Here is a 15,373-nt window from a genome sequence, read left to right as displayed (position 1 = left end):
CTGTGCCTGTCTCTCGTCCTACCCAGGTGACTTTCTAGGAGGACTCAACTGGAACCTCATTTTCACAGAGGCTAGCATGCCCAAGGGAGACAAAATGGAAGAGAAAGACCAGGGTAGGTTCACAAAAATCACAGTTATTCCAATAATGCCACAGGCACCGAATGCGGGCTTTAAAGTCATACAGAGCTGAGTTAGGATCTCCCTCGGTCCATGTGCGACCTTGGGCAGGTGACGTTGTCCTCGTGGCCATTGGAGTCACTTACAGGGTGAGCATCGAGTGAGAACAGGGACATAAAGCAGCCAGTGTGAGTGAGTGAGACTCCCAGACAACCTGCACAGCGATTCTAAACGTTACTGATGATGCCAGATCTGTAATCCCCTTAGGAGGAGAGCTGTTCGTTTTCCTTATTTACAAGAAGGGAAACTGAGGCTGGTGTTCACTGATGTTCTTACGCTAGGGTGTTTGACCAGGGTGAAGCAAACGATGAGCACAAGCTCTCTCTTGGTTCCTGGGGCAATGATGGAACTTAGCTGACCAGGGAAGGTGGGCAGCTTGATGTCAGCCACCACTTCAGCGATCAAGTCCATCGTCCCAACCATCTTTGGCTGACGGTCTGCCCTGAGAGCCAGGTTTCAGCTGATGCTGTGTAGACCCTGACTCCTTCCTGGCCAGGACAGAAATCCCGTGAATAGCCAAACTGGGGGTGGTGCTGCTGAGGCAGGCTGTGATCCATCTGCTCTGCCTTTCTCGCCTGCAGGGGATCAGAGCCATCAACAGCCAAGGAACAAGGCAGAGAGAGGCAGGGCCAATGTAGCATCAAGGATACCAGCATATGAGAGATGCCCAGTGCAACCCAGCAGCTAATTCACATGACAATATGCAGCCTCTTTATATAAATTAGTGATGTGTTCTCTCTCTCTCTCTCTCTCTCTCTCTCTCTCTCTCTCTCTCTCTCTTTCTCTCTCTCTCTCATACAGCTTGCAAAGCTTTCCTCTGGGCCCCTCTCACTGTGTAGGGAACAGAATACATAACCATCCAGGGCACATTTGCTTACCAAGTACCCCGAGGCCCAGGCTGGGCACTAGGATAAGAAGATGACCCGGGCCCAGCACCATCTCCTGAGAAGCTCATGTGGAAGCTGAAGGGCGGGGGAACCACAGAGGGCCTATCTATTTCTCTCTGGGTAGAAAGGCTTAGAGGAGTTACAGAGGCTAAGAGCGAAGGTCTCTACCCTCTCCTGACGTTCTCTTCATAAGAGCCATTCATAAGGTGTAAAGGCTCTTTTTTTAAAAATGGGAGAAAGGAAAGAAAGAAGGGAGGGAGGGAAGGTGTATGTAGCGTCTGCCTCTTCCCAGAGTCTTCTACTCTCCTGTTGCCAGGGTGATTCAAGGCTGACCAGCCAAGTGCATCGCCGAGGTGCAGCCTGGCGGAGATGAACACGTTACTCTTTATCCTGGTCTCGGATGATTTAGCACTCTCTGCGAGGCACAAAGTCACCTGAAGCAAGAGGTCCTTCTAGGTAGGGAATGGGTATGTGAGCATAGGATGTTCCAGAAGTCTATGGCCTGGGAGCAAACTGGGAAGTTTTCAAAAGCCTTGGCTAAGATGAGGCGGCCTGGGGCCTGAGGCCTCTGGAGGCTGGCGATGCTTAGTTCTGCCTGGGACAGGGTCACGAGCCTGTTGCGATCGATCTATACATTTATGTTCTAAGCACTTTCAGCCTGCCACGTTTTACGATGAGAGAGTTACTTGTGGCCTTGCTTGGGCACAATCATGTCACAGTGTTGCCTTCCAGTCTCTCCTTGGGTATATTCGCAACCACTCAGCCACGTTTTCTCCTGCAGAGAAAAATCCCTGCTTTCCCCATCTATCTATAAAGAAGATAGTGACTTGGTCTAGGAAGCAATGTGCAGTAGTGGATAGAGTGGGCTAGGGAGTTGGGAGATGTGGAGTCCTCCTAGGTGCCGAGTCACCCTTTCTTAGCCTCTTTCAGCAGAGGCTGACCACGCCCACATCCTCCAGAGGAATGGTGTGAAGATCAGAGCTGAGGGACACAAGGTAGCCCTGAGCCACCCACCTCCAGAGCAACCCACAGCTGCCTAACATCTGTGCTATTTCTATGCTCAATTCTGGTTATTAACTTTCTCTTAGACAACCAAGACCAAAAGAGTTGCCCCCAGGAGAAATGAGGAAACCACAGAACTCAAACAAGCAGGAGCTAACTCCACAGGATAAAGACAGAACCACCCAGAGAGGAGGAGCAACAGGAAGGAGACTTCAAAGCCAGGTCAAATGGAAACACTGAGGGAGACAGGCTGCTCCTGGTGAACAGCACCACCGTTTATGGGATCCGTGCACTCTGAACTCTACGTCTCAGGTTCCTTGACAGAACAGCTGAGGCGACCTGCAGGGCTTGGAAGGAAGCTCGTTTGTTCTGGGTCTAAGAAAGGACACCCTCAAAGCCAAGGCATAAAGCTGATGCTGAGGAGAGACCCAACACGTGGGGACACAAAGAAGTTGGCAGAGCACATGGCTAGAAAGAAAGCAGGCAGTGTTGATGGAGGGTCTGCCCGGGAACACAGTGGGCTCTGGGGCATCTGTCATCAGTGTCCTCTGCTCTGCCTAGCAACGAGTGGGCAGGTGCTCACTACCCTGTGTGGGGAACGCACGAGCAGACCGCTGCCTGACTCACCTGGTTGTCGATTTTCAGTTCGACCAGAGAAGTGTTGTGGGGGAGAGCTTCCACCAGGCACAGGATCCCAGCTCCGGAGATGAAGTTGGACTCGACATTCAGCGTCTTCAACACCTTGTTCACCTTCAGCATTTCAGCAAGAGCCTTGACGGCAAGAGAAAAGCAGGGCCTCCTGAATGCCCTTGGGCAAGGGTTGAGCAGACCCACAACCACACCAAGCAGCTCAGCCGGACAGTCTCACGCACTACCTTTCTAAGCGCGTCTCTGTCTCTGCTCTCCTGCATCCTGCGTGGCTCCCCGACACCCCTGCTGGAGAATGCTCATCAGCAGGCCCGAGTCTCTGGGCCACGTCTCCTCCCCTGGGCTGCCTTGGCTCTCTGGGTCTACTGCATATACGCAGAGCCTTTTCATTTGACCACTTGGAAGGTTCCACTTCACCTGTCAAGTCTAGTTCATCCTTCAAGGCCCTTCTCAACGCCTCTCGCTCCAAGAGCTTTGCTGACATCTCCGGCCACCCAGGGCCTGTTCTCTGGAACCTTGCAGAACTTACCCACAATTCCTTCATGGAGCCTACATTCCTCAAATCTCTAGTTGTTGTTCTTGTTGTGTGTGCATGCGTGTTCATTCATACGCAGGCGTGTGCATGTATTCGTATTCCTGTGTTCGCATGTTCACTAAGGTACAGGTATATGTATGTGTGTGCATGTGGCAGTCAGAAGTCAACTCCAACGTCATCTTCATAAACGCCATCTACTCCCCTTGAGACAGCCTCTCTCACTGGCCTGGACAGAGCTCATCAGCTAGTCTAGATTGGGTGGTCAGAGGGCCTCAGAGCTTGTCCTGTGCCCACCTCTCCAGCACTTTGGAGAGCCACTCTGCCCAGTTTTTTACACAGTGTTTGGGACTTTGCTCAGGTTCTCGTGTTTGTAAGGCAAGTACCCTACCGACGGGTATCTCGGCAACGTTCCCACGCCCTTCCATTTTTCTCATTGGCGTGCCTCCACCACCAGACTATCTACGCTTGTGGGCTGAAAATGCACCTTAATGTCTGATATTACCACAGAGTGCCCAGCACATAGTAGGGCATCAAGCAGTGACCACTGAGGCCCCTGGGGAGTCTCCATCTCCCCGTGTATGTGCTCATCTCGTCTCCTCTATGCCACATGGTCTTCCTCTGAGCCCCAGAGAGTACAGGGCCAGCCTGCAGAGTAGGGCTCAGATGGCCCTCAGCACGTTTGAGAGGGATCTTGCTGATGGGGGTGGGGAAGGGGAGGGTGTAGATGACAATCGGAGCCTCTGAAGGAAATGAGGTAATTAGCAGCTGGTGGAAACGATGTGTCATGGGGAAAAACGATCCCAGCAGCTGAGAGGCCTGGGACACCGTGATGGTTGTGCCAGGGTGTCAGAAGTGATGCCAGGAATGGCTGCCCTATTGTGCTCCCCCAGCTTGCTGAACCCTGCCAGAGGCCCAGCTCCCAGGAAGCCTTCATGCTGAAACTCTCTCTCTCCTTTGGCTCCTTCATTCGAGCATGCCCAGAGGTGGTGTGTCAGCTTCTCTATGACCTGTGGTTGTCTCCAATCTGTGTAAGGTGGCCTCTCAGAGGAATACCCCTCTCCCAGGAAAAGTCTGGTCTGACCATTAACCCTGTCTGACAGTTCGCAGACAGGTGTACCAAGCCTTGTACAGGCTGGTAACTGGACAGGCCCTGGGGTCCGGTTGTGCCATGTGTCAGATCCTGTGTGTTGGGTCACACTAGAGGAACAGAAGGTAGGAGGTAGGTACCAGGGCAGGCAGTGTGTGTGGGGGAAGGGGGGACTCTAAGGGCTCTGGCACCTGGTCTAGCAACAGGCCAGAAACATTTCAGCACTTGGTAATAAGTATGCAGGTATGAAGGGCCTGCCATCAGCTGTCAGCCTGGCATGGAGTCCGTGCCTCCAAACCTTCCGTGGCATGGAGCTGAGTGCCAGCCTGTCGAGCCTGGTTTCTGAACCATGAACAAGTAGTACATGGGGTTTTGCCAGCTATGTCACTACAGACAGAGGCAGGATTCACTGAGGTCAGACAGAGGTCATAGATCTAGACATTCCCAGACTGGCAGGCTATGAAATGCCTTTGTGGACACACACACACACACACACACACACACACACACACACACACACACGTGAGCCCATTCAGTTATTTCATTTTAAAATTGGGAAGAGCTCTATTGCTGCTCCCATTCCTCCTTGGAAAGCTAATTCCTGCGTCTCCCCTGCTCCCTGTGGTAGAGCAGCCACCCCAGGCTATACCTCTCAGCTGTCTTCAAGACAAGACAGATGGGTATGATCGTGAATGTGGGATATGAGGCTAGTTACAGGAAGGTTCCCAGAGTCTAATTCGGTAAATTCAGTATTATGCATAGACTGTTGGACGTTTAAAAAAAATAAAAGTTACTTTACAATAAGTGCAGTTTACTTTCTCGTATGGTTTGTTTGTTTGTTTGTTTGTTTGTTTGTTTGTTTCTTTGTTTGTTGAGAGCTCCTGTAACCCAGGCCAGTCTCAAGCTTCTCATCCTCCTGCCTCCACTTCCTAAATGCTGCTATTACAGGTATACCCATCACCATACCTGGCTGACTGGCAGTATTTTTAGAGACACTTGTAACAGTAAAATTGGTCCCTGGGATTCATTAATGAGGATGGTGACTTGAGAGATGGAGAAACTGGGTCCCTGAGAAGGGGCCGAGCTTTGCCTGAATGAGGAGTGTTGAGTAGAGAAGGGCCAGTGTGGAAGACAGTGTATTTGTTCAACGTCATATCCGCTTTTCTTTTTGTGTGGCTTTGGACAAGGCTAGTTGCCTAACCTCCCCGGGAGACCCACCTTACCCAGAGCAGGGTGGTTGCAAGGATTAGCTGGGGCGAGCACAGGGCACTGTGTAATGGCTGCCCCATCTGTCTGTATCCTCCCCTGGCTCCTAGCTGGGTCTCCTCCCTCACCACACATCAGTGGGACCAGGCCTGAGTCCCCAGTGACTGACTACACAGCAGAGCAGAGAGGTCAGAACATACAAATGCCACAGGGTCATTGCTGCGGGTCCCCACGATGCTGAACTTCTTCACGTAGGAGTTCTCTTTCAGGGCTTCCGCGTACGCCTTGAGAGTGGGTATGGGAATATTCTGCAAGAAGAAAGGCAGAAAAGTGAACAGCAGCCCGGCATGGGGCGGGGTTGGGGGTAGGTGACTGCAGGAGGGAGGGGACATAGCTCTGCCCCAAACCTGGCTCCCTGCTGAGTCCTAGCAAGTCTCTGAATGGGCCTCATGCTACAGGATGGGACTGAGGATCCTCCAGTACATGGATTGATAGAATCACCCCTGAAATTTTCAGAAAGGACCCACGCTCTTCCCTGCAAGGGGAAGCTGGAGGAGAGGTAGCACTCAAGGCCTGGAGCTGGGAGGAATAGTGTACAAAAGGTCCAGGACTAGGAGAAGGGCAGGGCTGGACCCTGACTTCCACTTAGTGACTAACAGTGCATGCGACATACTGTGTGACACCGGGGGACACTCTTCCCCTCTTTGGGTCTGTTCCGAAAGACCGAATGGGAAGATATACTGACTTTACTCTGTCCCAAAGTGTCTGCAATGGCTGCATGTCTGTTGGTCCTGGGGCAGTTTATCATGCTTATATGCAAGCCAACCCCAGACCGTCACACACAGAACCTCAGGGAGGCCTGGACTCTGGCGTTTGCTTTTTACTCTCTTGACTGAAAACCTTATCTCTGTCCAACTGCCTCTTGGTACAGAAGGGAAACTGAGGCCGAGGCCTCTCATTGAGCTCTCACTTCTTGTGTCTGCCTGCCTTGAGGCGGTATTAACTGTCCGGGACATACAAGTCTGTATTGTGTCAGCATCTCTCACAAGGTGGACAGTGGAGGCACAGAGACAGAGACAGAGACAGAGAACCCATGGCTCTGCTTTCCCAGGGCTCTCGTTTCAAAGTGTCACCTAAGCCCCCGTGGGAGCAGGACAAGGAGCCAGACGGAGGAGAAAACTGGGGTACAGGTTTCCAATCTGATTGTGCCTAGAATTGGCAGCCACTGAGGAAAGCTGAGAAGAAAGGAGGGGGCTGGCTTCTTGTTTTACCCCTCTCATGGCTAATCCCAGGGCCTCAAGGAGAGCAGGTGGGCAGGCAGCTATGCCTGCTTCCACATTCCTCCTGCACCCTGCCCTGGTGGCCGCAAAGCTACAGCACACAGCTCAGGTCTCCCTTCCCTGACTGTAAAATCTGTTTGGTTATAACAGTGACATCTCAGGAGCAGTGGGATTTGTGATCCCCCAGTCTTTGTAGCGCAGGGCTTTGCCAGCCTTGAAGTCCCGTGCCGCAGTGTGGTTCTGACTCACGATTTTATCACAGAAAATCTCTGTGCTTTTGAACAATGTGGCAGGTGTCCAGATCACTAACTTGGACTATGGTTGACTTCTGAGCCTGGAATTGTCCTCAGAAAGAAACCAGGACTGAGAGATTTGCCTGTCCACACCAGTCACCCCTGCAATGCTCCCACTAGTAAAGGCTTTTCTTTATTCCTGATCTAGAAATACCCAGGCCCAGGTCCAAATATGTATTTGGACTTGATGATCGATATGGCCTGGACTGCTGGCATCAGTATGCCAAGACATATCCCCCCACCCCCAAACTGAAAACCCTTACCCCCAATACCCATGAAGTGAAATGGCAGGACTTTACCCGGATGTTGTTAAGATTAACCTCTTCAAGTTCTGGGTCATTGTTCTTTATTCGCTCCAGCGTTTCCTCTACATCTGTTGAATTTGGTTCTTCATCAGGCACAGGCTTGTACTGTGTGGGTTTGATCACACCTATGGTAAGGGATAAAAGGAGTTGGCTCACAGAAATATAGGCATCACCTTCTCCCAACATAAGGGCTCCCTGAGGGGAAGCAGTCATTGAACACAGGGTATAAGGGAGACAGCACATTACAGGGGTACAAGGGGCTGCAATGTGTTGAAAGAAGTCAGGGAGAAATCCAAAAGGTCTGGGCTATCCCTGGATGCTGTGTTTGAGTTCTTACAAGACCTGGTGAATTAGCTGACTCTCAAGCATTTGTCTGTCCAGGCGGGGTTGGTATATCACCATGCTCATTATCCCTAGTGGGCTCCCAGGAGGGTAAGCTGAGGACTGGGCTGGAGAGAAATGCAGTTCCCTTCCAAGAGGAAGGATATGCATTCCCTTGGCACCCTCATTTCCTTTTGGTCCCAAAATGTCATCTTAGAACAATGCAGTTGAATAATTGAGACACTGTGACATGGGCCCAGGAAAGGCCAGAGGGTCTCAGAGGACAGAACAGGGAGAAACTGAGGAGAAAGAGAGAACCACAGAGTACTCAAGAATACATTTTTTAAAGAATACTGTGGGGAAAACATTAGATATCTATCAAAAATTTTAACTAAATGCTTGTCTCACAAGCAGGACGACCTAAGTTCTACTCTCAGAAAGTAGGAGGAATCTGCATGCAGCAGCCTGTGCCTGTAGTTATGGTGCTGGGGAGGTCAGGAGAGGGAGATCCTAGGATCTCACTGGCTAGCCAATTAGCGAGTTCTAGGTTCTCTGAGAGACTGTCTCAAGATATAAGGTAGAAAGCAACTGAGGAAGACACTGACTTCTGGCTTCCACAAGTGTATACACGCACACGCGCGCACGTGCACACACACACACACGCACCCCAAATGAAGTCGAATCTCATCCCGTTGCACAGAAAATATCCATTCTGGGAGGATTAAAACACCGAATATAAGAAGCAAATCTCTAAAACCTTTAGAAGAAAATGAGGCATTGAGAGGAAGAAGGCTTTGATGCGGACACATAAAACCCCAGCAGACTCAAAGGACAACAAGAAGAGACGTGCTTGCACAATATGTGCAGTGAACCAGAGTATCAGGAGCACGGCACCAAGGTGCAGGAGGAGGCGTCTCTCTTCCAAGGTGCCCTCTGAGAACCAGTCTCGGGGCCCGGCAAGGAAAAGGGATGGCAGCCAAGCAGGGCTGTGTATACTCACTGTTGAGCCCCTCCTTGTTCACGATGGAGCTGCTGCCCAAGGCTTGGTAGTACTGCTGGTTGCTCATGAGCGTGTGCATGCCCAGAATAGCTGTGGGGATAAAGGGAGATCCATGACTCTTATGGTCACAGAGAGATCTCCTGGGGACCCATCTTCCACAGGTTGGGAGCTTTGCTCACAGAAATGGTAAGAACCATACACATGGAAATGTAAAAATGTGGGTTATTTTCATCCTAGTTTTCACTCCTGTGTTTCTCAGGTACCCAACCTCCCTTTGGCTGTGGTCACAGATTCCCTGATCTCCGTGGGGTCCAACGTGTACACCTACCCAAAACAACCCAACAGAATGAGTCTTCCCAGCAAGCATCTTTTCCAAGGAGAGCACTTCCTTCTTCTGCCCTGTCTCTCAGACCCTTTGGATCTTCGAGGTCTCTCAGGTCATCCTATTTCCCTTGCCAGGACCTCTGCCCTGGTGGAAAATCTATTCTTTTCTGGCTGCCGTCAACTTACAATGGTCCCATTATAATCTTTCAGCTTTGTGATGGTATCGAAAGTGATACATGGTGAGTAGAAGCCAAACTTTGATTTACATCTCTATCTTTTCCAGGCTGGAGGCATCTGATAAGATACTCAAGATTCTAGATCAAGTCAATGACCCTGTGCTCAGTCGATCTGCCATCACCAGGAGAAAAAAAAAAAAACCAACATGGCGGCACCCTCGGTCAGGCGCTCTGTTGTGCTCAACCAGGCATTAAGTGCATCTTGATTTATGATATTTTCAACTTAGGGTGGGGGCCGTCAGGCCATTACCCCATCGTTCCTGAAGAAACATCTGCATTAACAGAGCCGCGTTACCATGACTTTGGCTTCTTCCTGCTATCTACTTCCCAACATTCATCACAGAACAGTCAGAAAGATCTTTCTGGAGATGGCAGCACAGCTTCACCACTATATGTTGTTCTTTAGCTCATCGGTTTCTTTGGCGTTTGCTGAGCGCCTTCATTGTGTGCGAGCTCCGAGGGACTGAACTATGAAAGGCTCTGCCCATGCAGCCCACAACCTAATGAGAGCAAGCAGAGCTGAGCAAGGGCCAATTAAAACCCAGATAGCTCAGGAGGGGTCAAGTGTTGGAAAGAACATCCCAGAAAAGCACAACAAGGGGCTTGGGAAGGGAAGGCTGAAGTCAAGGGAAGGGAGAAAGAACGTTCCAGGCAGCATGGACGGTGGGTAGTAAAGCGCAGAAGCAGATGAGTGGAGTTGGAGGTCGGGAGAGACAGGGAAGAGGAACCGGGTTGGGTTGGATAGGTGGTGGGACAACAGGATGACCCTCCTACCCCACCCCGTAGCACTGCTCTGGGCCAGAAAAGACCTCTGATAATCAATCCCTCAGCACAAATATGCCCTGTTCAATATTTGAGATAAATTATTCAAAACTGTGGGCCCTTGTCCAGGTCTGGAAATTGAATCCGGAGCCTATAGCATGCTTGGTAAGTGCTCTACTACTGAGATAAATTCCCAACCCTCTCTTTACATTTTATTTTGAGATAGGTCTCACTGCATCGCCCAGGCTGCCTTTATGTAGACAAGGCTGACTTTGAACTCTGATGTTCCTGGCTCAGCCTCCTAAAGAGCTGACACAACAAAGCCTGTTTATTTAGAACTCAAACTCAACTGCATAATCCATATTTTGTTTAACCATCCTATCTCTACTACTTCAAGACTTGGTGCAACTCGTCCTTGGTGCAAGGCTTCCTCCAGGGAGCCTTCTTAGATTCCTCTCTGTCTCTCTCTGTCTCTGTCTGTCTCTGTCTGTCTCTGTGTCTCTCTGTCTCTGTCTCTGTGTCTCTGTGTCTCTGTGTCTCTGTCTCTCTCTCTGTCTCTGTGTCTCTGTCTCTGTCTCTCTGTCTCTCTGTCTCTCTCTCCCTAGTATCCTTTCTATGCCACAGTGAACCTCAGTACAAAGGTGGTGCCTTTATGTAGACAAGGCTGACTTTGAACTCTGATGTTCCTGGCTCAGCCTCCTAAAGAGCTGACACAACAAAGCCTGTTTATTTAGAACTCAAACTCAACTGCATAATCCATATTTTGTTTAACCATCCTATCTCTACTACTTCAAGACTTGGTGCAACTCGTCCTTGGTGCAAGGCTTCCTCCAGGGAGCCTTCTTAGATTCCTTAGACACCTATGTGTTTTCTCTGCTGGGCTGTGGGCTTCCACAGCTCAGGGAGGAATATTACTACTCTTCAATCTCTTCTAGACTATAGTAAGCAGGTTGTAAATATTTGTTTTCTTTTTCTTCAAATTTCTATTTCAGTAGACAGGTTTTCTGGGAGAATAGGCCAGGTCTCAAAGAAGATACAGGAGATCAAGCTCTGGTCCTGACCATGTCCTCTGTGCCATCCCTGCAAGTCACGCCTCTGACTGGCCTTTGGTCTCCTGTGTCCAGCTAGGGTGATTTAAGACCGACAATCACAGCTGCTGCATATGCAGACCATTTGGAGAGCTGTAAAACGGTGTCGATGTCCCAGACTGGAGTGTGTGTGTGTGTGTGTGTGTGTGTGTGTGTGTGTGTGTGTGTGTGTACACACGTGGGAGAGAGAGAGAGAGAGAGAGAGAGAGAGAGAGAGAGAGAGAGAGATATGCTATGTGCTATGTAGCTCAGGCTGACTTTGAACTCAACAATCCTCCTGCCTCAAGCTCTCAAGTGTTGGGATTACAGAAGAACACAACGATGTCTGGTTCCTTGAGGTGATTTTGGTGTCCGGATGGGAACTGAGAACGAGATGATGAGATGATCTCAAAGTCCCTTCTGCTTCTCTACCCTAGGAATCTTCTCAGCTAAAATTAGCCTTGCTCCTCACTGTGGAGGGCTGGGGAGAGGAGAGAGGCGGCTGCTGTCTTTCCAACTCTCGAGGTTTTAATTTAGTCTGTGTCCCCGTGGGCTGAGGGAGCGGGGGCTGAGTCAGCAGCAGGTGAGTCACATCTCCTCAGGCAGTAGCCTTCCAGAGAGGCGCTCCTGCCCGCCCCACCCCCACGCAGAGCTCTCAGGTTTGCCGAGATCGGAGGAAATACACTCCTTTTTTAAAAATGCCTGTTTTTGACTCAGAGCGCACACAGAGAGAGGTGAGGAAATAAATAAATAAAAGCAAAAAGGGGAAACCTATCTGGTGCTTGAACCCCAGCATCCTGCGCTGGGTTGGACAGAGGCATAGGAGTGCGTGAAGGGACCAAGAGCAAAGAGCCATGGGTTGTTACTATTTTTTTTTTCTTTTTGGTGACCTTGTAGAGGTCATTTCCTCTTTGGGATCTCTGGGTTTCGCACCCGCACAAGTGTGTGCTTGAATGCCGAACTCTTACCTTCCCGGAAGGCTCGGCAGTCACGCAGCAATTCTTACAGTTTTAGCCTTCTTCTGAGTTCTAGAATAAGCATCCTCGTGGGGCTGTCAAACGCCCTCCCACACCTAACAGGGACCTGATTTGGTAGGTGACCCTGCAAAGACTCTCCTAGTGTATAAGGCAGTTAAGTATTATGTCTACTGGGGCACTGAGACGTCTAAAGTCTAAGAGAGCCAGCCCCTCATCTGGAGAATTCTAGAACAAACAGAGAGATGGAGAGGTGGGTGGTATATGCTGATAGCAGGCTGAAGAAGGAAGGGCACCACTTGGCAGATCAGAGGAGATTTGGGTTCCGGAAAGGAAGGAAAAATGGGAGTGGGAGGGCATTGCCTCAAAATGGTCACTACCAATCCAGTGGACCTAGGCACACAGTTGTGGCTTTTGTGTCCCAGCAGTGAGTGAAGCAAAGAAAACCCTGATGTCTCCTGTTGCTACCTTCTTCGTAGGTCTCAGTCAATTGTTGTCACCAGGGAACTTGTTTTATTTTTTTTCTATTTTTCCTCTTCCTTTTTTTTTTTTTTAAAGTGTAGATCATCCTCAAAACTCAAAAAGGACTATTTTTGAACTCTAAAAAAGAACACTGAGTTCTGTTTCCTCTCTCTGCCTTGGCAGGGCTCCTTCCACTTGTAAGTCCGCTCAGAATGCAGTGTGATCACAGCACATCCTCGGCTTCTCCAGCTGTTGTGGGCTTGAGCGGCCCTGGGTGGAGGGCGGGAGGAGAGCTGTGTTCTCACATCCTAGATACAGGTGCTGAAGCTGACTCTGGCCTGGAACCTGGGCACTAGCAAACTGTTCCAAGATGAGGCACATCCCCTGACAGTCTCAGAATCAGAGCACGTGTGCTTAAAGACATGGAAGCCACCAGTGACCTGGCCCATTGCCTTTGGGAGGCAGTTGTTTCCTCCTAACTGTGGGAAGGGTGGGGCTCCTTTACTCATTTCTGCCCTAAAGCAAGGGTTTCTAAAACCCAGCTAAACAAAATCCTTGAGTGAGGCTAGGAGACACTGATAATCTCAAGATTTTATAGCCGATAAGCTAAAGTCATAGGGCACAGGCCAAGACCTTTGCATTGCCAGAGTCTGCTCTGCATAGCAGAACTCACATTTAGGATTGAAACCTACATATTTCTGGCCTGTCCTCCTCTGTACCTCCTGGGCCCCGAGGGCAGAGAATGGAAATTCATTTGTCCCAGCAAAAGATGGGTGTTTCATAATGTAACCAACTCAACGACTTAGCGTGTGGATTGTCAACAATGTTCCTCTCTTCTGTCACCCCCTGATCAGTGCATCACATGTTCTGTGCGTCTACAGGCTTCTGACATTTCCAGGTACTGAGGCTGCTACATAAGCACCTCCCTGACCTGGACGGGAGCTTCCACTGTACCTGAATGTCTCACCCTGGACCACCCCCCAACACACTGTCACTATGTCCCCCACTTGTCTGACTTTGTCTTTATTTCCTGTGACCCTATCATTTAATCCAAGTGACTCTCTTGTCCTGTTCCTGTCCCACTTAGAGTGACACTCTTACTGGCCATGTCTCATTGGCCTGTGGAGCACGGCCCCATGAGGACAGGCAGGGTTGTTTCCTTAGTGTCTTAATTGTTTTCATGATCACCAAGTCCATAGTGGGTAAGAAAGCCAGGCAACTGGTACTGTGTGTGAGGGACCTAGTGAGGGACTTGGTTCACGGAAACACCTTATAGGGGAGAGCATGGAGACTAGAGGCAGCTGCAGACCCCTCACCTCCCTCTCTAGGCTTTAGAATCCAACTCTCCCTTCCTGGGCAAACTGCCAGCTTCTGGTAGGCCGGCCACACCAACACCTCTGTCCATTCAGGGCAGCTTGCTTCCAACTGTCTGGTTCTGCTTTTTACCCAAGGCCAAAAACCTGACATCATCTCAGCTCCTTGACTGTCTCAGCCCTAGGAACAGCTGGTGTCTGGGTGTAAAATGGGGACAATAATAGAATTTACTTCATAGGATTTGTCACGGTCAATAAATACCGTGCTGTGTGGTGCTTACACAGCACCTGGGACACGTTTGTCACTTAGCAAATGTTCCACTGCCACCTTGTAATGGCTGAAGCGGAATGACAGGCACCGAAGGACAGTCGGTTAACATGGGTGCACGCACAGCCTCCTGCTCCTTCCCCGACATCACAGGGGCCTGGGATCTTAGACAGATCCTAACTGTCTGCCAGCAACAACAAGGAAAATGTTTTCAAGAGCAGGCCCAGATGCTCCGCTCAGCCCCGGAGGGCTGCTCTGCTGTGGCTCAAGCTGTGGCAGGAGCCTTCTCTGACAGCGGTCATTTACTAATCCTGTGTGCCCTAATCAGGGTAATGATGTTATGCAGGGACTCAGAGGAGGCCCCAGATAAACACAGCTCCTGGGAGTAAATAGAGACAGGCAGGGAAGGTATTTGCTCTCTCAGTTGCACAGATTAACCAGAAGTCAAGGGATATGTTGGGAAGGTAGGAGGCTGAAACACACGGCACACTGAAGGAGATGGCTCTACTGGCGTCTTATACGACCCACTGAGCCTTGTGAGGCAAGCCTGGCTCCTGAGCAGCATGCCTGGGTTCCTGTTGGGACCAGTTGTCCCTTCAGTGCTGCTTAGAGTGACAACCGTCCTCTGGACCTTGCCACCTCTGTCACAGTCTCTTTCTGTTGAGGCAAGGGCTGTCTAGATTAAGAGGCTACCTGCCTGCTCTGTCTGATCTCTCTTCAGGTCCCTGCAGTCTGGCTTTCACTTCTACCGCCCACGGTCACCACTAGTACACAGTTTAAATCACTGCCCAACAGCGCTGCTCACAGAGGAAGCCTCCTGCCTCAGTGCCACCGAGAGCCACACATAGAGTCTTGAGAGACTGGCAGAATGGATGAAGCAAAGGCAGATGCAGCCTTGTCTGGCCTGGGCTTCAGCTCCACTGTCTCGGGCAGCCTGAAACCCTTTCTGCCTTCTTGGCTCTTTTACAGTAGGTCTGCCTGGCTTCTCTTAGTCCTTGTTCCCTTGCCCACTGTGACTGGCTGATGGGCCCATGCTAGGCCTGCCCCACTCAACCCCTGGACCCAGGCTCTGCCTGCCAAGCATTCTTCCTGAGCCTGGCCTCTCTGACCATGTCCAAATGAGACCTCCTGCAGAGCGCTAGGCTATCATGCATGGTTACTTCTGTCTGGGTGGCCCATGGATAGCTCAGATGGTGCAGAACCCAGACTGAACTCAGTATTTCCTC

At 50.5% G+C, this 15,373-nt stretch overlaps 2 protein-coding genes across 8 annotated transcripts in view; one reads left to right on the top strand and one right to left on the bottom strand.

The window, feature by feature from the left end:
- Tstd2 (thiosulfate sulfurtransferase like domain containing 2) overlaps positions 1 to 5,150 on the top strand; it is a 44,164-nt gene extending 39,014 nt beyond the window's left edge. For 3 of the 4 annotated variants that reach the window (XR_010066411.1, XM_063287911.1, XM_006238089.4), the window contains one exon: positions 2,153 to 5,150. The gene's annotated coding sequence lies outside the window, so the exon portion shown is untranslated. Of the gene's footprint in view, positions 1 to 26 lie in introns of all 4 variants that reach the window. The other variant, XM_063287914.1, reaches the window with a different exon arrangement.
- The window catches only part of Tmod1 (tropomodulin 1), a 77,502-nt gene that overhangs the window by 17,052 nt on the left and 45,077 nt on the right, over positions 1 to 15,373 (bottom strand). For all 4 annotated transcript variants that reach the window (NM_013044.2, XM_063287195.1, XM_039109314.2 and 1 more), the window contains 4 exons: positions 8,742 to 8,831; positions 7,415 to 7,545; positions 5,743 to 5,850; positions 2,694 to 2,837 (listed from right to left, as the gene is read on the bottom strand). In NM_013044.2, coding sequence (NP_037176.2) covers positions 2,694 to 2,837; positions 5,743 to 5,850; positions 7,415 to 7,545; positions 8,742 to 8,831 — 473 coding nt within the window. The remainder of the gene's footprint in view (positions 1 to 2,693; positions 2,838 to 5,742; positions 5,851 to 7,414; positions 7,546 to 8,741; positions 8,832 to 15,373) is intronic.

This window comes from Rattus norvegicus, chromosome 5, assembly GCF_036323735.1.
Source record: "Rattus norvegicus strain BN/NHsdMcwi chromosome 5, GRCr8, whole genome shotgun sequence".
In the NCBI taxonomy this organism is placed as follows: Eukaryota; Metazoa; Chordata; class Mammalia; order Rodentia; family Muridae; genus Rattus; species Rattus norvegicus.
Note: the sequence above shows the minus strand (reverse complement) of the source record. Positions and strands in the feature narration are given on the sequence as shown.